The sequence below is a fragment of the Monodon monoceros genome, unplaced genomic scaffold, assembly GCF_005190385.1.
Source record: "Monodon monoceros isolate NGI ecotype Baffin Bay Population unplaced genomic scaffold, NGI_Narwhal_1 Super_Scaffold_5, whole genome shotgun sequence".
Lineage (NCBI taxonomy): Eukaryota > Metazoa > Chordata > Mammalia > Artiodactyla > Monodontidae > Monodon > Monodon monoceros.
The window spans coordinates 49,474,740-49,496,714 of record NW_021703782.1 but is presented as its reverse complement, the minus strand read 5'-3'; the positions used below and the strand labels follow the sequence as shown (position 1 = coordinate 49,496,714).

General features: G+C 39.8%; 1 protein-coding gene across 15 annotated transcripts in view; it reads right to left on the bottom strand.

Moving 5' to 3' along the window:
- The window catches only part of FREM1 (FRAS1 related extracellular matrix 1), a 170,769-nt gene that overhangs the window by 111,423 nt on the left and 37,371 nt on the right, over window positions 1–21,975 (bottom strand). For all 15 annotated transcript variants that reach the window (XR_003790791.1, XM_029202856.1, XM_029202857.1 and 12 more), the window contains 3 exons: window positions 10,227–10,358; window positions 7,781–8,125; window positions 1,836–1,978 (listed from right to left, as the gene is read on the bottom strand). Coding sequence is in view for 14 of the 15 variants with exons in the window: in XM_029202856.1 (XP_029058689.1) it covers window positions 1,836–1,978; window positions 7,781–8,125; window positions 10,227–10,358 (620 nt within the window). In the remaining variant the exon portion in view is untranslated. The remainder of the gene's footprint in view (window positions 1–1,835; window positions 1,979–7,780; window positions 8,126–10,226; window positions 10,359–21,975) is intronic.

The window sequence follows — 21,975 nt, the reverse complement described above, 5'->3', positions numbered from 1 at the left end:
TGGGGATATGGGGATATATGTATACGTATAGCTGATTCACTTTGTTATAGAGCAGAAACTAACACACCACTGTAAAGCAATTATACTTCAATAAAGATGTTAAAAAATAAATAAATCTTCCAAATAGAAAAAATAAATAAATAAATAAAATGAATGTAGAGATGTCAGGTAGAGATGTTGGTACACAAGTCTGAGATGGAGAATATTTAGGAGTCAAAAAATAGGCGGTACATGAAAACAGAGAAAAAGTCTTTCTGTTTCTCTGTTTCTCTGTTTCTCTCTCTCACTCTCCCTCTCTCCCTCCCTCCTTTTCCCCTCCCTCCCACTCCCCACCCTCCCTTTCTTTCTCTCTCTCTCCACCCTTCCCTTCTTTCTTCCCTCCCTCCCCCCCAACATAGATTAAGAAGATGAATAAAAGTAGAGAAAAATATAATTATGACTTCTTTAGAAGCCCATCCGTCATGGGGAATAACTGGATCTATAGAACTCAGCCTGACATATTTACCAAGATTTAAAAATAATTTTATTTCAATAAAGTTTTCATTACTGTGGTCTTTACTGTAGAGGAAACTGACATCTATGTTTGTGGGTATGAAAAATATGACCTATAAAATATACAATAGCAGAAAAGGAAAAAGGAGTCCTGAATTTTCTGTTTTTAAAAAGGCCTATAGTTTGCTAAAAACGATACAGTATTCTAGTCAGAAACATAGCTCAGTTTGAATGGACACAACAAAAGATTTAGAAATAAATCCTATTAATAGTTTCCATTTTGGATTATCAAATCATCTAAGGTCTCAAGCAAAAATGTAATCTAGAAATGGCATAATTTTACGCATTGATGAAAAGAGGAGGCTGTTATTTATAAAGGAATTGATTTCTTTTCAGTCAATAAGCAGGTGAATTGAGAATTTTCTGATTCATTTTCCATTCCCTCTTAATAGGAGCACCTACTTCCTTCAGTTTCTGGGCTCTAAACGTCATGCTTCCATTTGTTACCTTTATCTTGGCAGACAGATGAATAGCTCAATCATCTATGCATTGGCTAATGTCAGTGACCATGACACTATGAGATGATATTATATAACCAATAGGGACACTATTATGTAGTGGGTACCACTTATTTTCAGAAGCCTTTTTTTCCATCCTTACCACCAATCATCCCCTTCTTGCAAGGAGTCTACCCCTTTAGAGTTGCCCAGACCCTTCCTCATCTGTAATTTGTATAGGATGATGGCTCCTTAAGCCTATTTTTGTATTCTATATATTTAAATAATATCCATGAGTGGTAGTAAAACTCTTAGTTCTTCAAAAGCAATGATAAATAATAGCTGATATATTTATTGAGTACTTACTATGTGCCAGAAAGTTCTCAATACTTACATGTATTACGTCACTTACCCTCACAATCACTTTATAAGGATGTTGTTTTACAGATAAAGAAACTGAGTCACAGGTCAGTTAATGTCAAGAACAGGACAAAAACAAAGACAGCCTAACTACAGAGCCTATGTTTTAACCACAACACACAAAATAAGTCAGTGGGTTTTTTTGTTGCTATTGTTATGAAGCAAGCAAATTTTGTGAGGTGCTCTTTATAGAAGGGTCTGATGGTTAAATAACCTTGGAAACACTGCATTCATGGTAATTTACATAACTCTGTGGAAAAGTAAGAGAGCAATTATGTTGCAAAGAAACTGACTTAATTTTGCTTACTCCATTGCTTCTCAAACTTGGAGCTTTGAAATCTGTTTTCCTGTAGTTTCTAATTACATCTTCTAGAACTGATATCTGTGGACAAGACTTTGGGAAAGAGTTCAGAGATGGACTCTTACCTGTGGCTCTGAGAGATTTGGAGGTTCATGGCTGTCCCACAGGACAAATTCAAATGAATCTTCAAAGATTTCTCCACCAAAATGACGATAGTAAATGATGCCATTGAACAGATCCATCTGAAGGAAGCCAGGGACAGGATAGCCTATTGGGTCCACAAAATATCACATACCTTTGTAACAGTCTGCCAGGTGTTGGGGTATAATGATATTGGATTTATCTCCAGAAGTTTTCTCAGTCTAGTATGTTGTATGTACCCAAGGAATCCTTTTTTTAAATTGAAGTATAGTTGATTTACAATACTGTGTTAGTTTCAGGTATACAGCAAAGGAATTCAGATATATATAGAGAGAGAGATAGATAGATAGATATAGATATAGATATATCCAAATTCTTTTCCACTAAAGATTATTAGAAGATACTGAATATAGTTCACTGTGTTATACAGTAAATCCTTATTGCTTATCTATTTTATGTATAGTAGTTCGTCCACGGAACCATTATTAAATGCTTTTATCAAAGCTTATAAATAATAAAGCAGAAAAATTAAAGTTACTACATCTGCCTTAATATATAGAAAAATGAGCATTAGAGAAATATTTTCAAGAAATAGTCTTAACATCAGCCAAGATGGCAGAGGAGAAAGGCCCTGAGCTCACCTCCTCTCATGGGCACACCAAAGCCACAACTATCTGTGGAACAGCCATCAGTGAAAAAGGCCAGAACCTACCAGAGGAGAGCTTCTACAACTAAAGGTATAAGGAAGGAACAGCAAGACGGGCAGGAGGGGCAGAGTCACAAAACAGTCAAGTCCCATACCGCAGGGTGCGCCATCCACAAACAAGAAAATAATGACAACTGCAGAGTCTCTCAAAGGACTAAGAGGTCCAAGCCCCAGCCCAGGGGTCCTGCACTTGGGAAGGTGAGCCTCCAGGGCATATGGCTTTGAAGGCCAGTGGGGTGACTTTTGGGAGTCCCAGAGGGCTGGGGGAAATAGAGACTTCACTCTTAAAGGGTACATAAAGAATCTCTCATGCTCCAGGACCCAGGGAAGAAGCAGTAATTTGATAGAAGCCTGGGTGAGAATCACTTGCTGATCTAGCAGAATCTTCTGGAGAGACAGGAGGCAACTGCAGCTCACCCTAGGGACATAGGCACTGGCAACAGCCATTTTGGGAACTTGTTCTACCACATGGATACTGGCACTGGCAAATGCCATTGTGGAATCTTCTCTTTAGCTTATTAGGGTGAAGACCCAGCCCCGACACAGCCCACAGGCCTGTAGACTCCAGTGCTGGGATGCCTCAGGCCAAGCAACTAACTGGGTGGGGACACAGCTTTACCCACCAGCAGACAGGCTGTCATAAGACCTCCTGCATGAACAGCTGCTTCTGGACGTTGCCCTGTCCACCAGAGAGCTCAGGATCCAGCTGCACCCACCACTGGGCAGGTACCAGCTCCAGAATAGCCTGGGCCCCAGCCCCACTCTCCAGGGAGCCTGCGCTACCCTCCAGACTAGTTTCATCCACCAAGGGGCAGACACTAGCTGAAAGACAGCCACAGATATGCAGCCTGCAGACACGACCTGCCCACTAATAGGCCAAAACCTGCACGGGGACCAACTGGACCATGGTCCTGCCTACTAGTAGACCAACAGAAGCTTTAGGACTCCCTGGACCCTGCACCCAACTGTGTCAGGAAGTAGTCCCACCCACCGGTGATCCAAAACCAGCTCTAGGACCCCTGCAAGCAGACTCCAGGACCTGGCTCTACCCACCAGTAGGCCAGCATTAGCACCAGGACCTGGTTCAACACACCAGTGGGTGGGTAACAGCCCTGGAGTCTCCTGGACCTTGACTCAACCCAACAATGAGCCAGCACTAGCCCCAGTGCCCCCTGGGGTTCTGTAGTCAGCACCACCTTGTGACCCGGTCCCACCAACCAGCAGTCAGCAACCTCTACACAAGGCAGGGCCTGGCAACCAACTGGACAGGGGGCAAATCAACCCTACAAGACTGCCTACATAGTCAGCCCACCACAAGAGAAGGACACACTCAGTCCTCATTGGGGGAACCCCTAGAGCATATAGCTCAGGTGATGAGAGGGGGATGTGCTGCTGGGACACACAGGATGTCTCCTTCAAAAGGCTACTTCTCCAAGATTGGGAAATGTAACTAACCTACCAGATACATAAAAATAAAAACAGCAACCTAGGCAAAATAAGGCAACAAAGGAACAGACGTGTTTCTAACAAACAAGATAAAACCCCAGAAGAAGAACTAAGTGAAGCGGAGATAGGCAATCTACCTGAGAAAGAGATAAGGGTAGTGTGATGATAAAGATGATCAAAGAACCCAAGAAAAGAATGGATGCATAGAACAAGAAGTTAGAAGCTTGTTAACAAAGAGTTAGAAAATATGAAGAACAACCAAACAGAGATGAAGAATACAATAACTGAAATGAAAAATACAGTACAAGGACTCAACAGTAGACTAAATGATACAGAGGAAATGACCAGGAAGCTGGAAGACAGAGTAGTGGAAATCACTGATGCTGAACAGACAAAAGAAAAAAGAATGAAAAGAAATGAGGACAGCTTAAGAGACCTCTGGGACAACCTCAAGCACACTAATATTCACATTATAAGGGTCCCAGAAAGAAAAGAAACAGAGAACCTATCAACATATTTGCAGACATAATAGATGAAAACTTCCCTAACCTGGTAAAGGAAACAGATATCTAAGTGTAGGGAGTACAGAGAGCCCTATACAGGATTAATTCAAAGAGGAATACACCAAGATATACTGTAATTAAAATGGCAAAATTGGGACTTCTGGTGGTCCAGTGGTAAAGAATCAGCCTTCCAATGCAGGGGATGCGGGTTCGATCCCTGGTTGGGGAACTAACATCCCACACACCACGGGGCAACCAAGCCCACACACAACAACTACAGAGCCCACGTACCCTCTAGCCCACTTGCCACAACTAGAGAGAGAAAACCCACATGCCACAACTAGAGGGAAGCCCGAGCACTGCAATGAAGAGACCGCGCGCCATAATGAAAAGATCCAGAGTGCCTCAACAAGGATCCCGTGTGCTGCAACTAAGACCTGACGCAGCCAAAAAAAATAATAATAAGGAAAATAAGTAAATAAAATAAATATTTTTAAAACTATAAAATAAAAATAAAATGGCATAATTAAAGATAGAGAGAGAATATTAAAAATGGCAAGGGAAAAGCAACAAGTAACATACAAGGGAACACCCATAAGGCTATCACCTGAATTTCAACAGAAATTCTGCAGGCCAGAGGGAGTGGCACGATATATTTAAAGTGATGCAAAGGAAAAACCTGCAACTAAGAATATTCTACCCAGCAAGGCTCATGTTCAGATTTGATGGAGAGATCAATAGCTTTACAGACAAGCAAAAGCTAAAAGAGTTCAGCTTAACAAGAAATGTTGAAGGACTTCTCTAAGAGAAAAAGAAAATACCACAACTAGAAACGTGAAAACTGCAAAAGCAAAAAGCTCATCGGTAAAGGCAAACACACAGTATAAAGGTAGTAAATCATCCACACACACAGATAGGAGGAAGATTAAAAGGCAAAAGTAGTAAAATCATCCACATCCACAATAAGCAGTTAAGGGATATACAAAAAATTAGATGTAATATATGACATCAAAAACAGTAGCTGTGAGGGGAGGAGAGTACAAATGCAGAGTTGTTAAAATGTATCTGAAATTAAGAAACTGATGAAAGAAATTGAAAACAACACAAACAGATGGAAAGATATACACTGTTCATGTACTGGAAGAATTAAAATTGTTATAACGACCATACTACCCAAGACAACATACAGATTCAATGCAATCCCTATTAAAATATCAATGGCACTTTTCACATAACTAGAACAAATAATTTTAAAATTTGTATGGAAACACAAAAGACCCTGAAGTGCCAAAGCAATCTTGAGAAAGAAGAACAGAGCTGGGAGGAACCACACTCCCTGACTTCAGACTGTACCACAAAGCTACAATAATCAAAACAGTATGATACTGGCATACAGCAGACACATAGATCAATAGAACAAAATAGAGAACCAGAGATAAACCCATGCATTTATGTGCAATTAATCTACGACAAAGGAGACAAGAATATACAATGGAGAAAAGACAGTCTCTTTTCCTAATCACAAATGGTGCTGGGAAAACTGGACAGCTACATGTAAAAGAATGAAATTAGAACATTCTCTAACACCATATAAACAAAATAAACTCAAAGTGGATTAAAGACCTAAATGTAAGATCTGAAACCATAAAATTCCTAGAAGAAAACAAAGGCAGAACACACTTTGACATAATTTATAGCGATTTTTTTGGATCTGTCTCCTAAAGCAAAAGAAACAAAAGCACAAATAAACAAATGGGACCTAGTTAAACTTAAAAGCTTTTGCACATCAACAAAACAAAAACACAACCTATTGAATGGGAGAAAATATTGCAAATGATATGACCAATAAGGGGTTAATATCCAAAATATACAAACAGCTCATACAACTCAACAGCAAAAAAACAACCTGATTAAAAAATGGCAGAAGAACTGAGTAACCATTTTTCCAAAGACATACAGATTGCCAACAAGCACGTGAAGATGCTCAACATCACTAATCATCAGAGAATTGCAAATGAGATATCACTGCACACCTATCAGAACGGCTATCATTGAAAAGAACATAAATAACAAATATTGGCAAGGATGTGGGGAAAATGGAACCTTGTACACTGTTGGTGGGAATGTAAATTGGTGAGCCTTTGTGGAAAACAGTATGGAGGTTTCTTAAAAGACTAAACATAGAACTACCATATGTCCCAGCAATTCCACTCCTAGATATATGACTGAAAAAAATGAAAACACTAATTTGAAAAGATATATGCACCCCAATGTTCATTGCAGCACTATTTACAATAGCCAATACATGGAAGCAACCCAAGTGTCCATCAACAAATGAATGGACAAAGAAGATGTGGTGTGTATACACACACACACACACACACACACACACACACATATACATACAATGGAATACTACTCAGCCATTAAAAAGAATGAAATTTCGCAACAATGTGGATGGACTTAGAGGGTATTATGCTAAATGAAATGTCAGAGAAAGACAAATAATGTATGATATCACTAACACATGGAATCTAAAAAATACAACAAACTAGTGAATATAACAAAAAAGAAACAGACTCACAGATATAGAGAACAAACTAGTGGCTACCCATGGGGAGAGTGAAGGGGGAGGAGCGATATAGGCATATAGGATTAAGAGGTTCCAACTACTATGTATAAAATAAATAAGCTTCAAGATATGTTGTACAACATGGGAAATATAGCCAATATTTTATAATAACAATAAATGGATTATAACATTTAAAAATTGTGAATCACTATATTATACACCTGAAACATATAATATTGTACATCAACTATATCTCAATTTTTAAATAATTAATTAACTAAAAATAAAATTAAATATGTTTAAAAAAAGAAACAGTCTTAAGTAAAACTGCTTGATACCTATTTTGTCAAGCTCCTGACCTACCTACTTCAAAAAGTAGTTATGAAATTATTCTAACAAAATGTAAATAAATGTTATTCATGAAATTTCTTTATCAATAATCTAGAATAGGTCAAACATATCTCTTCAACCTTATTTGTTCTCTTACCTTGCACAGCAGACTAAATTTTTCACAGTGTAATGGTTATCTTGAGGCCCAGCTCTGGAACTTTCTAGATTCCATATGGATAGATCAACTTAACCTAAATCTCAGGCTTCCCATCTACGAAATGGTAATAATAATAATAGAATCTTACCTCATAAACTTGATGTCCCCCTTAGCACAAATTCTAACACAAATGATCTTAACTGCCCAGAACTTACCTATCAGTCCTGGTGCTGGCTTCTTCATAATCTCTCCAGCCTGCGGGGGTTTCGTGATATTAAAGAAGATGTAGTCATCACTGGAGTCCATGTCTGAAGCTCTCAGCTTGGAACCCTGGATCAGTATGGTCTGCCCCTCCTCCAGTTCAATCACAACATTGGTTATGAGGAATGGTGGACTATCATCTTTGGGCAAGATGTTGATGGGAAACTTATGTCGGATGCTGTGTTGGCCGTCGAATATCCTGAAGACCACAAAGTCTTTGGTGGAGTCACTGTCATCATGATGATATTGAACGACTCCAGCCTGAAGGTCAGCCACGGTGAAGAGAAACCCCTTCCCCCCTGATGGAAAGAACAGAGGTGGAGCGGAATGAAAAAGGTGTGGAGGCAGCAGGTTAGTGAAAGCAGCACTGCAGGAGAGGGTGTGAAATGGAAAGTGGTGCAGCCAATGCTTCCCTCGCCTGGAAAAACCATAGATTGTTTAGTGGGTTCTGGGGCTCCAAAGACCTGGTTTTGAATACTGGCTGTAATACTTATTAGCTGGGTGGACTTGGGCAAGGTATTTAATTTATTTGAGACTTATCTATAAAACAGAGATAATAATACCTACCTAACATTCCCTCTTAAGGATGAGAGAACTCAAACAGTGTACCTACAATAAGTATTAATTGCTCTTCGACTCATTATTATCATCTGACAGCACTTCTTAGAGTCGTGGTCTCGAACTAGCAGCATCAGCACCATCTGGGAAGTCATTATAAATGCAAGTTCTCAGGTCCTACCCCAGACCTACTGAATTAGAAATTCTGCTGGTGGGTCCCAGCAGTTTATGTTTTACCAAGCCCTTCAGGAGTCTAATGCATGCTAAAGTTTGAGAATCACTAGCTTAATGAGCAAGAGCTACAGCTCTGGTAGCAAATGGCCTGGGTTCGAATCCCAGCTCGGCCATTTTCCAGACAGACAAGTCAACTTCTCTAAGTCTCAGGTTCCCATTTGCAAAGTGAGTGTAATAATAGTACCTTGCTTCATAAAGCTGATGTGAGATAAAGTATGTAGAATGCTTTGTACAATCTGGCACAAAGTAAATGCTTAATAAATGTCTACACTATTTTCTTCCTCTGAGCCAGAACATCATTGCATTATGGGCTATGACTCTCCACTTCATTTCTATAGTACTGATAAACATAGCTTCACTCTGCACAAACTATTACAATTCTTGATGGCAGGTGTCCTATTTCTTTCCCCACTCCATATGGTTTTATGGATTAAACATGAGTATAATGAACACTATGAGTTACTTGCCCAACAGGAACTTTCTGTTTCTTCCTCAGTACAAGAATCCTAGTTTTATTTAGAATGGTAATATGACTATTTAAAAATACTCAGGTTCCCAGACTCTGTTGCACCTAGGGGGATAGTATGTAACTTGATGAGAGATATAATCAGACTTCATTGTATCAGGCTCCTAGGAAAAGTTGTAAAATAGAGCAAACTTAGATGGCCTAATTTTTTTTATTGTTCCTTCTCTTTCTTCCTTCCCCTAACACTGATTAAAAGCCTAGAGGTGTAGGCACCATCCTGTGACCACTGACAGAGCAGAAAAGAGCCGCTGGCATCATGGATACAGAATACCTACCTCTGTGCAACTTGTCACAAGGAGAGAGTGACTCCTGAATTTTTAAGCTGCTGTAGTTGTGTTTTCCTTACATGCAGCTGAACATCCATCCTAACTAATACATCCGGCTTAAGCTAAACTCCCATTGTCTTGGGATTAGGCAGGAGAATTTATCATTTTATCTTTGATTTTATTTTTTTCAGAATTTCCTAATCACAAACAATGATAAATAAGAGCTCTCTTTCTACTTTACAGTTTGGCAAACTAAGAGGATAATAGAATTAAATCCTCTGAGCTCATTACAAGAAATGGACTATATTATCATTAAGTATGGATATTTTTATTAGGGCCATTACCTTGTTAACTACCATCCGTATAACTATAAATTCATTTCTTTTAAACCACAGCAACTGCTACTAATAACATAATAGCATAATTATTACTAACTAATTAAAAAACATAAGTTTTTCTGTTTTTCACTGCATTTCTCTGAAGCAGAGAAATGAAAAGGAAATATTTTGTCTTTGAACTGGGATAAGATAATCAGTTAAGGAGTATATTTAGAAGGAGCCCTACATGGCTCCAGAAAGCAAATCTGAGATTTAAACAATGACTCAAGTACAAAAGACCATTCATAAAATGTCATCCATTGATTTGAGCATCCTAATATAAAAGCCAATGGTTTCAAGATCTCCGGATCTGGAGCTTATGATAATTCATTTAGAAATGAAGCTCAAGAGATACTACACATATCCTGTTAAATATGATTTGCTTTTGGAGAAAATACTTCTTGGGTTTTTTTCTAAGTTACAAAGTTTGTTCATTCACCTCTCAGAGTAAGCTGTCCATGCTGCAGGCCATCCACAATGACTACCTGGACAGCATGAATGTCATCATTGTCAACAATCTGAAACTGTTCCCAAGTGATGGCCCGAGACTGTCCCTCTAGGAGATTCAGACCTACAAGAGAAAGCACAAAAAGTGTCCTGGAAAGTTCTATGACATGCCAAGATGCCTACTTTAAGACAAGATTAAAGAATTTTCACTCACAAAACTAGGTAAAAACTGTATCTTCAAAAGCTTCTCGAGAAACTGGAATTTAGTGTTTATTTTAAGTAATATTTTTACTATTAGTACTATTGACTCCAACCTGACAACTGGTTCCTTATGACATATCCTTTAGAGGCATGATGGTGCCAAAAATAAATATTAGAAGGAAATAACAGATGTTATGCTCACAGTGGTCTCTAGTTCAAAAAGGTCCACAAGGAATTTTTCAAAGGCTGCATTCACATATTTCAAGTGGGCAAGAGTCAGAAGTGCTTTTACACATAAATTATAAGAGCATAAGTATCCCACGGGATAGAGAATTCAAGTGGTTAAATACACAAATACAGAGTTACTGTGCTAGGGAATATTTAATGATGTTAGACAGGAAAGGTCTGACACTTTATAATGAGGGCTGTGTTTTAATCTAGACTCTAATAAGGAAGGGACTTTTATAACTAAAGAAATTAAAAATAAAACCTTCTCCTTGGACCCAGCACGCTGGAGGGAAAATGGGGAGAGAATGCGTGCTGCTCAGAGCAAGAATACAGGTTCCAGACTGAACACTGCCGTTAGAGACAGGCAGCATCGTCAACCATTCCCATTACCCAGTAGAGCTGGGGGCCAACAGACTGAAGAGACTCTCGAAAAGGAGAAAGCCTTTTAAAGAAGCAAGGTGATGAAATTTAAAGACAGTGCACTGGTGGACCCAGTTAATGCTTCCCCTCAAATCTACCCAGCTCCCCTTCCTCCTGATGCTGACCATGTGCCTGCTTTCTAGCTGCAGCAGCTCCAATAGGCTTCCCACAGTCCCCACATTGTAAAGCCCTGGCTGCCACCGCTGCCTCATCTTCTGATGTTGCTGCCCTCAACTGCCCACCAGACGAGGTTTTGGCGTGACCTTCCCTGTGACCATGGCCAGGTCCTACACCATGGGACTCAAGGAGTTTGTACAGTGCTGTTAAGAAGAGCCAGGTAACACAACCCAGGCATGTGGGGAGTTAACATCCAGTGAGGCAAACTGACCAGGGTGAGAGAGGAGATGGAAGGAGCTGACACGTGTTTGTTCACACTTTCTCAACTCCACCCCTGACTCTTCCCACAGAGAGTGGGTTCATCTCCTACTGGAGATATCAGCACTATCGAGCAATCAGCTTTATTTTCTTGTAAACCTATGACCAGCTCAGTCACACCACCTTTTTATTTGCTGCCCCCAAACCCCCAACTTCCCTTCCCCTTACTCTAGTTTTCAGTAAAGCGTTAGCGCATGTAATCTGCCTAAGGGGCTGTTTGCTATGGTACCTGGGCTAAGACATATGGCATATTGAAAGAAAGAGAGAAAGGAAGGAAGGGAGGGAGGGAGGGAGGGAGGGAGGGAGGAAGGAGGTAGTGGGGGAGAGAGAAATAAGGATGGGTAGAAGGAAGGGAAGCAGGAAAAGAGGGAGAGAGGGAGGACAAGCACATATGAAGAACCTCTGCGACTGGTAATAAGGGTTTTGAAGCCAAGAGTGCACAGTACAGCACAGGACAAGGCATCATGGGATGCAGGAGGGGAGCAAGTGAGAACATATAGCAAGATAGTAATGGCGGGTATGTCTTCGTGGTGGAGTAATGAGTGATTTTATTCACCCATTATTATTTCATTCATTTATTCATTACTATTAACTCATTATTATTTATCCTACTTATTGTGCTTTCCAAGTTTTCAATGATGAACTTCAGTTCATAATAAATAAAATTTCATTTAAAAAAGAATTCTGGTGTCCAAACTAGTCAAAACCAGATTTGGAGCTCTTAACAAGCCTGGTTTCACAGATCACACATACACAGGCAGACCATTAAGTCTCTACACTCAAGCAATAACGTAATTAATATTTGATTATTACTAAACTTTAGATCACTAATTCATTCTTTTCTCTCATTATCCCTCAAACAGAGGTAGAGTAGTACAGAGAGCCAGATCATAAATCAAGGATGCCCAACCAACGTTGTCCATCTCTACTGAAACTCACATACATACAAATACACACACGTGGTATGTTACCCATGTGCAAGCACACACAGATACACACACACAAGCACAAGAGGTAATCGGTTTAAGCTGCCACCTGAGTATTTAAATCACACAGATATTTTCTGTGTTAACTGAACCTACCAACACTGTTTATAAGTATGTTTTGAATGCTCTTGATGGTATTAATGGGAAAGGAAAAAAAATCTTCATTTACATTTCACATTTACATTTATCTAAATATATACATTGCATTTTAAATCTACTCAGGAATGAGAGGCAGTGCAAAGCCTTCTTTTAAAAGAAATAAAGCAGGAGGAGGTCAAGATGGCAGAGTAGGAAGATGCAGAATTCACCTCCTGTCCTCCTCCCACCCCTGTGAATGCATCAAAAATACATCTACATGTGGAGCAATTCTCACTGGAAATGGACTGGAGACTGACAGAAAGACCCTTATGCAACCAAGGCTATAAGAAAGATCCACATGGAGTTGGGTAGGAAAGGAAGAGAATCAATCAGGTTGGGACCTGCACCCCTAGGAGGGGACACAGAAGAGAGGGGGATTACAAGGGTGGAGATATCCCTGGGGAGTGGCTTGAACCACATACTGGGTCCCCCAGCCCTGGGGTCCAACAGTGGGAGGACGAGTGCCCTTAGAAGGTTTGAAAACCAATAGGACTGACAACAGGGCTGTAAGAAATCTAGACTCTGCTCATGAAGAACACACACATTCTCGCTCACTCCCATGACAAGAGAGAGAAAGCAGATTGAAACTGCCCAGGACTCTGGCTGGTTTCCCACAACTGCCTCAGTGCGTGCCCTGGCCCATGCCAGGCACCCTTTCCAACCCCTCTTGCTCTGAGGCACAGTTCCCCACTAGAACCAGGGCTGCCACAGCTGAGGAGAGAGCACAGTTGTGGGGGAGGGAGCTGGCTTGAGCCCAACCCAGGGTTTCTGCTCCAGCTCCAGGGCGGTGTTGGCCACTGAGCAGAGGAGAAGCTCCCACTCACACCTGGCTCTGGCTCTAGCTCCTCCATCTCCAGCCCCAACCCCTACAAAGTTGATAGCTGCCAGCACGCTCTGGGGAAAGACATGACTTATGTTCACACCAGATCAAGCTCTCCCGTGAAATCCACTGGGAACACACAGACTGTACAGGGATGCTCTCACACAAGGACACACATTCAAGACCAGGATGGGTAACTTTTACCTAATTTTATAGAGACAGAGAAAGTTAACCAAAACAAGAAGACAGGATTTTATTTCAAACGAAAGAAGGAAAAAAACCTGAAAAACCAACCAGTGAAACAGAGATGAATTAATTACCAGAAGAAGAGTTTAAAGATTAGTAATAAGAATGTTAACTGAACTAGGGAATAGATGAACTAGAAAATATGAAAAAAAACAGTCAAAACTGAATATACAATAACTGAAACGAAAAACATACTAGAAATAATTAATGACAGACTAAATGATACAGAGGAACACATAGTGTTCTGGAAGATAGAATAATGGAAAACATCCAATCAGATAAGCAAAAAGAGAAACAAATTTTTAAAAATAAAAACAGTTTAAGGGATGGTTGGAACAACATCAAACATAATAACATTCACATTACATGGGTCCTAGAAGGAGAAGAGAGAAAAAAAAGGGGTCAAAATTTATTTGATGGAATTATAGCTGAAAACTTCCCAAACCTGAAGAAGAAAACAGATATCCAGGTACAGGAAGCATAGAGCATCCCAAACAAGATGAAATCAGAGAACCACACCAAAACATATCATAATTAAAATGGCAAAAGATAAAAGAGAATTCTAAAGGTAGCAAAAGAAAAACAAAGAATCACATACAAGGGAACCCCCATAAGGCTACCAATGGATTTTTCTGAAGAAATTTTGCAGGCCAAAAGGAAGTGGCATGATATATTTAACGTGCTGAAAGGGGAAAAACCTACAACCTAGGATATTCTATCCAGCAAGATTATCATTCAGAATTGAAGGAGGGATAAAGAACTTCTCAGATAAGCAAAAACTAAGAGTACATCAACACTAAACCAATTCTAAAAGAAATGTTAACGGTTCTTCTCTAAGTGGAAAAGAACAGGCTACAACAAGAAGTAAGAATCTGTAGGAAAGGAAAAATCCCACTAGTAAAAGCAAATATATAGTAAAGGAACACAAGCATACCACTAAAGAAAATCATCAAACACAAGGGAAGCAACTAAAAGAAGAAAAGAACAGAGAGGAACAACAAAAAGAATCAGAAAACAAGTAACGAAGTGGCAATAAGTACATACCTATCAATAACCACTGTAAATGCCAGTGGACTTAATGTTTCAATGAAAAGACATAGGATGGCTGATTGGATTAAAAAAAAACCACACACAATAAAACCCAAGATCCATCCATGTGCTGCTTACAAGCGGTCCACTTCAGAGCTAAAAACACACAGACTGAAAGTGAGGTGATAGAAAAAAGATCTTCATGGAAATGACAAGAAAGCAGGGGGTAGCCATACCCATATCACACAAAATAGACTTTGAAACAAAGTCTTACCAAAAGACAAAACGGGTATTATATAATGATAAAGGGATAAACAGAAGAAAAGGATATAACATTTGCTAACAAATATGCCTAATATAGGGGCAACTAAGTATATAAAGCAAATATTAACAGACATCAAGAGAGAAATTGACAATGATACAATAATATTAGGGGAACTTAACACCTCACTTACATCAATGGACAGATCATCCAGACATAAAGTCAACAAGGAAATAATAGTCTTAAATGACACTTTAGACCAGTTGGACTTAACAGATACCTACAGGATATTTCATCCAAAAACAGCAGAATACACATTCTTTTCAAGTGTACAGAGAATGTTTTCCAGGATAGATCACATGGTAGGCTACAAAACAAGTCTCAGAACATTTAAGAGGATAGAAATGATATCAAGCATTTTTCCAACTACAATGGTATGACCAGAAATCAATTGCAGGAAGAAAAATGAGAAAAACACAAACACGTGGAGACTAAAAAACATGCTACTAAAAAAACCAATGGGTCAATGAAGAAATCAAAGAGGAAATCAGGAAATACTTTGAGAGAAATGAAAAAAAAAAAAAATAAACCCACAACTTTCCAAAATCTATGTAACACAGAAAAAGCAGTTCTAAGAGGGAAGTTTACAACAATACAGGCCTACCCTACGAAACAAGAAAAATCTTAAAAAACAACCTACCCTACTACCTAAAGGAATTAGAGAAGAGAAAGAGAAGAACAAAGGAAGCCCAAAGTCAGCAGAAGGAAGAAAATTATAAAGATCAAAGAGGAAATAAATAAAAATAGAGACAAAAAAAAACCAATAGAAAAAAAATCAATGGAACCAAAATCTGTTTTTTTGAAAGGTTAAACAAAAACAATAATCCTGTGTCCAGGTTCATCAAGAAAAATAGAGAGGACTCAAATAAACAAAGTAAGAAATGAAAGAGGAGAAATAATTGATATCACAGAGAAAAAAATCATAAGGGAATAATACAAACAGTTATATGCGAACAAATTGCATAACGTAGAGAAAAAGGATAAATTTCTAGAAACATACACTCTTCCAAGACTGGATCAGGAAGAAATAGACAATCTGAACAGATTGTGCACCAGTAGTGAAACTGAATTAGAAATTAAAAAAAATTTTTTTTTAAATAATAAAAAAAAACTGCCAGTAAACAAAAGCCCAGGATTGACAGCTTCACTGGGTAATTCTCCCAAACATATATAAAAAAACAGCTAATACCTATCTTTCTCAAACTATTTCTAAAAAATTGAAACGGAGAGAACTCTCCCAAATTAACTCTACAAGGCCACCATTAATCTGATACCAAAACTAGACAAAATTACCAGCCAATATCTCTGATGAATATAGAGGCAAAATTCCTCAACAAAATATTAGCAAACCCAAATCAACAATATACTAAAAGGATCATACAACATTATCAAGTAGAATTTATTTCAGGTAAGCGAGGATGGTTCAAGATCCACAAATCAATCAGTATGATACACCATGTTAATAAAAGGAAGGACAAAAATCCCATGATCATCTCAATAAGTGCAAAAAAAGGATGTGATAAAATTCAACACCTTTTCATGACGAAAATTCTTATCAAAGTTGGCACAGAGGGAACATATGTCAACATTATAAAGGCCATTTATGACACATCCACAGCTAACATCATACTAAACAGTGAAAAGCTGAAAGGCTTCTTGCTAAACTCAGGAACAAAACTAGGATGACCACTCTCTCTACTTCTATTTAACACAGTAATGCAAGTCCTAGCCACAGCATCCAGACAAGAAAAAGAAATAAAAGGCATCCAACTGGAAGGGGAGAAGTAAAATTGTCACTATTGGGATTCCCTGGTGGTGCAGTGGTTAACAGTGTGCCTGCCGATGCAGGGGACACGGGTTCGTGCCCAGGTCTGGGAAGATCCCACATGACGCGGAGTGGCTGGGCCCATGAGCCATGGCCGCTGGGCCTGCGCTTCCAGAGCCTGTGCTCCACAACGGGAGAGGCCACAGCAGTGAGAGGCCCACGTACCGCAAACAAACAAACAAACAAACAAAAAAACTATCACTATTTGCAGATGACATGATTCTATATATAGAAAACCTTAAAGCCTCCACCAAAAACCTATTAGAACTAATAAGTGAACTCGGTAAAGTTGCAGGATACAAGATTAATATACAGAAATCTGTTGCTTTTCTATAAGCTAATAATAACAATCATAAAGAGAAAACAATCCTTTTTAAAACTGCATCAAAAAGAATAAGATACCTAGGAATAAACTTAACGAAGAAGGTGAAAGACCTGTATTCTGAAAACTACAGAAAGCTGAAAGAAATTGAAGATGATACAAAGAAATGGAAAGGTAGCCCATGTTCATGAATTGGAAAAATATTGTTAAAATGTCCATACTACTCAAAGCAATCTACAGATTTAACATAATCCCTATCAAAATACCCATGACATTTTTCACACTAGAACAAATTATCCTAAAATTAACATAAAACCATAAAAGACCCAGAATTGCCAAAGCAATCTTGAGAAAAAAGAACAAAGCTGGAGGTATCATGCCCCCTGACTTCAGACTATACTACAAAGCTATAGTAATCAAAACAGTATGACACTGGCACATAAACAGACGCATAGATCAATGGAACAGAATAGGAAGTCCAGAAATAAACCCACACACTTATGGTCAATTAATCCATGACAAAGGAGGTAAGAACATACAATGGAAAAAAGAAGTGGTGCTGGGAAAACTGGACAGCTATATGTAAAAGAATTAAATTAGGACATTCTCTAACGCCATACACAAAAATAAACTCAAAATGGATCAAAGACCTAAATTTAAGGCTGGACAATATAAAACTGTTGGAGGAAAACACAGGCAGAACACTTTTTGACATAAATCACAGCAATATCTTCTTTGATCCACCTCCTAGAGTAAAGAGAATAAAAACAAAAACAAATGGGACCTAATTAAACTCAAAAGCTTCTGCACAGCAAAGGAAACCATCAACAAAATGAAAAGACAGCCCATAGAATGTGATAAAATATTTGCAAATGATGCGACTGACAAGGGATTAATCTACAAAATATACAAATAGCTCACATAGCTCTATGTCAAAAAACAAACAACCCAATCAAAAACTGGGCATTAGATCTAATAGACACCTCTCCAAAGAAGACATAAAGATGGTCAATAGGTACATGCAAATTATCACTAATTATCAGAGAAATGCAAATCAGAACTGCAATGATGTATCACCTCACACTGGTCAGAATGGCCGTTATCAAAAAGTTTACAAACAATAAAGGCTAGAGGGGGTGTGGAGAAAAGGGAACCCTCTTGCACTGTTGGTGGGAATGTAAATTGGTACAACCACTATGGAGAACAGTATGGAGGTTCCTTAAAAAACTATAAATAGAACTACCATATGATCCAGCAATCCCACACCTGCGCATATATCCAGAGAAAACCATAATCTGAAAAGATACATGCACCCCAATGTTCACTGCAACACTACTTATAATAGCCAAGACATGGAAGTAACCTAAATGTCCACTGACAGAGGAATGGATAAGAAGATGTGGTACATATATGCAATGGATATTACTCAGCCAGAAAAAAGAATGAAATGATGCCATTTGCAGCAACATGGATGGACCTAGATATTACCATACTAAGTGAAGTAAGTCACACAGAGAAAGACAAATATCATATGATATCACTCATGTGGAATCTAATTTTTAAAAATGATACAAATGAACTTATTTACAAAACAGAAACAGACTTACAGATATTGAAAACAAACTTATGGTTACCAAAGGAGAAAGAAGGGGGGAAGGATTAAATCAGGAGCTTGGGATTAACGTACACACACTACTATATACAAGAAAGATAACCAACAAGGACCTACTATATAGCACAGGGAACTCTTCTCAATATTATGTGTTAACCTATATGAGAAAAGAACCTGAAAAAGAATGAATATATGTATAACTGAGTCATTTTGCTATACACCTGAAACTAACACAACATTGTAAATCAACTATACTGTAATAAATTTTTCTGAAAAAAGAAATGTAAGTAAATAAATAAATAAATAATGAGGATGTGGTAAGACCGCACCACTCTTTTCACATCTTTGGTGGTGGTTCTAATACCTGAGGTTCCCCCAAGGAATGTAGTATTGCTTTTGATTTATTATCTTTTTAGGCAAGTGAAATACCACATGCTTCCTTTGGTCTTTTAGACCATAATAGCCTTTACTGGAAGAGTCTGGGAGCTAAAGTGAGGATTCTACTATCTGCTGAGGGTCGCTATTTAAACTACCACACAGAAACTACAAAATAAACCATGAGTGATAATCAGGGTTCCACTGAGACCGCTGAGAGATATCCTGGTTAAAAATCCATTTATCTCCTAAATGCAGACTCCGTGAACTCCCACTACAATGGCACCCTGTGTCCCCAGGTACCAGTGTTGTTGCAAAGTCACTGTTCAATAATTCCTAGAAGTTTGAGGTAGTTGCCTAGTCTCAGTGTGCAGTGACCATGAAAAATGTCTACAGGTCCCACTGGGGAAGGGGAGTCCCCTTATATGTTTGTGATATTACTGAAGTGTCTTCCTCAAATGTGCCTGCCTCCTTTTCAAAGGGCTCTGGGTCTATAAAGTAAGTCAGTCTAGAGATTGAAGGAACAGTAACAGTTCCCTATACCACTGGCTCAATTCAGGGAAAGTCCTACAGTAAACCAGGCCCCTACATGTAAGAGAATGAAATTATAACAATATCTCATGTCATATACAAAAATTAACTCAGAATGGATTAAAGACCTAAATGTAAGACTGGAAACCATAAAGCTCCTAGATGGAAACATAGCAGAACACTCTTTGACATAAATCATAGCAATATTTTTTTGGATCTGTCTCCTAAGGCAACAGATACAAAAGCAAAAATAAACAAATGATATCTAATCAAACTTAAAAGCTTTTGCACAGCAAAGGAAACCATCAACAAAATGAAAAGACAACTTACTGGATATACAAATATATAAACAGCTCACACAACTCAACAGCAGAAAACCAAACAATCTGATTTTAAAATGGTCAGAAGGAGGAGCTTCAAGATGGAGGAAGAGTAAGACGTGGAGATCACCTTCCTCCCCACAGATACATCAGAAATACATCTACATGTGGAACAACTCCACAGAACACCTGCTGAACGCGGCAGAAGACCTCGGACCTCCCAAAAGGCAGAAACTCCCCACGTACCTGGGTAGGGAAAAAGGAAGAACAGAGACAGAAGAATAGGGACGGGACCTACACCAGTGGGAGGGAGCTGTGAAGGAGGAAAGGTTTCCACACACCAGGAAGCTCCTTCGCGGGTGGAGACTGCGGGTGGCGGAGGGGGAAGCTTCCCAGCTGCGGAGGACAGCGCAGCAACAGGGCTGCGGAGGGCAAAGCGGGGAGATTCCCGCACAGAGGATCGGTGCCAACCAGCACTCACCAGACAGAGAGGCTTGTCTGCTCACCCGCCGGGGTGGGCGGGGCTGGGAACTGAGGTTCGGGCTTCAGTCGGATCCCAGGGAGAGGACTGGAGTTGGCGGCGTGAACACAGCCTGAAGGGGGCTAGGGCCCCACAGCTAGCCGGGAGGGGGTCCGGGAGAAAGTCTGAACCTGCTGAAGAGGCAAGAGACTTTTTCTTGCCTCTTTGTTTCCTGGCGTGCGAGGAGAGGGGATTCAGAGCGCCACTTAAAAGAGCCCCAGAGACGGGCGCAAGCCGCGGCTCAAAGCGCGGACCCCAGAGACGGGCATGAGATGCTAAGGCTGCTGCTGCCGCCACCAAGAAGCCTGTGTGCAAGCACAGGTCACTATCCACACCTCCCCTCCTGGGAGCCTCTGCAGCCCGCCACTGCCAGGGTCCCGTGATCCAGGCACAACTTCCCCGGGAGAACGCAGGGCACGCTTCTGGGTGGTGCAACGTCACACCGGCCTCTACTGCCGCAGGCTCGCCCCGCATCCGTACCCCTCCCTCCCCCCAGCCTGAGTGAGCCACAGCCCCTGAATCAGCAGCTCCTTTAACCCCGTCCTGTCTGAGCGAAGAACAGACGCCCTCAGGCGACCTACACGCAGAGGCGGGGCCAAATCCAAAGCTGAACCCCGGGAGCCGTGCAAACAAAGAAAAGAAAGGGAAATTTCTCCCAGCAGCCTCAGGAGCAGCGGATTAAATCTCCACAGTCAACTTGATGTATGCTGCCATCTGTGGAATACCTGAATAGACAACGAATCATCCCAAATTGAGGAGGTGGACTTTGGGAGCAACGATATATATATATTTTTTTCCCTTTTCCTCTTTTTCTGAGTGTGTATGTGCATGCTTCTGTGTGTGATTTTGTCTGTATAGCTTTCCGTTTACCATTTGTCCTAGGGTTCTGTCAGTCTGTTTTTTTTTTTGTTCTGTTTTTCAGTATAGTTTTTAGTACTTGTTATCATTGGTGGATTTGTTTTTTGGTTTGGTTGCTATCTACCTTCCTTTTTAATACTTAAAAAAATTTTTTTAATAATAACTTTTTATTTTAATAACTTTATTATATTTTTTCTTTCTTTCTTTTATTTTCCTCCCTTTTATTCTGAACCGTGTGGATGACAGGCTCTTGGTGCTCCAGCCAGGCGTCAGGGCTGTGCCTCAGAGAAGGGAGAGCCAAGTTCAGGATACTGGTCCACAAGAGACATCCCAGCTCCACATAATATCAAACGGAGAAAATCTCCCAGAGATCTCCATCTCAACGCAAAGACCCAGCTCCACTCAACGACCAGCAACCTACAGTGCTGGACACCCTATGCCAAACAACTAGCAAGACAGGAACACAACACACCCCATTAGCAGAGAGGCTGCCTAAAATCATAAAAAGGCCACAGACACCCCAAAACAAACTACCAGACAAGGACCTGCCCAC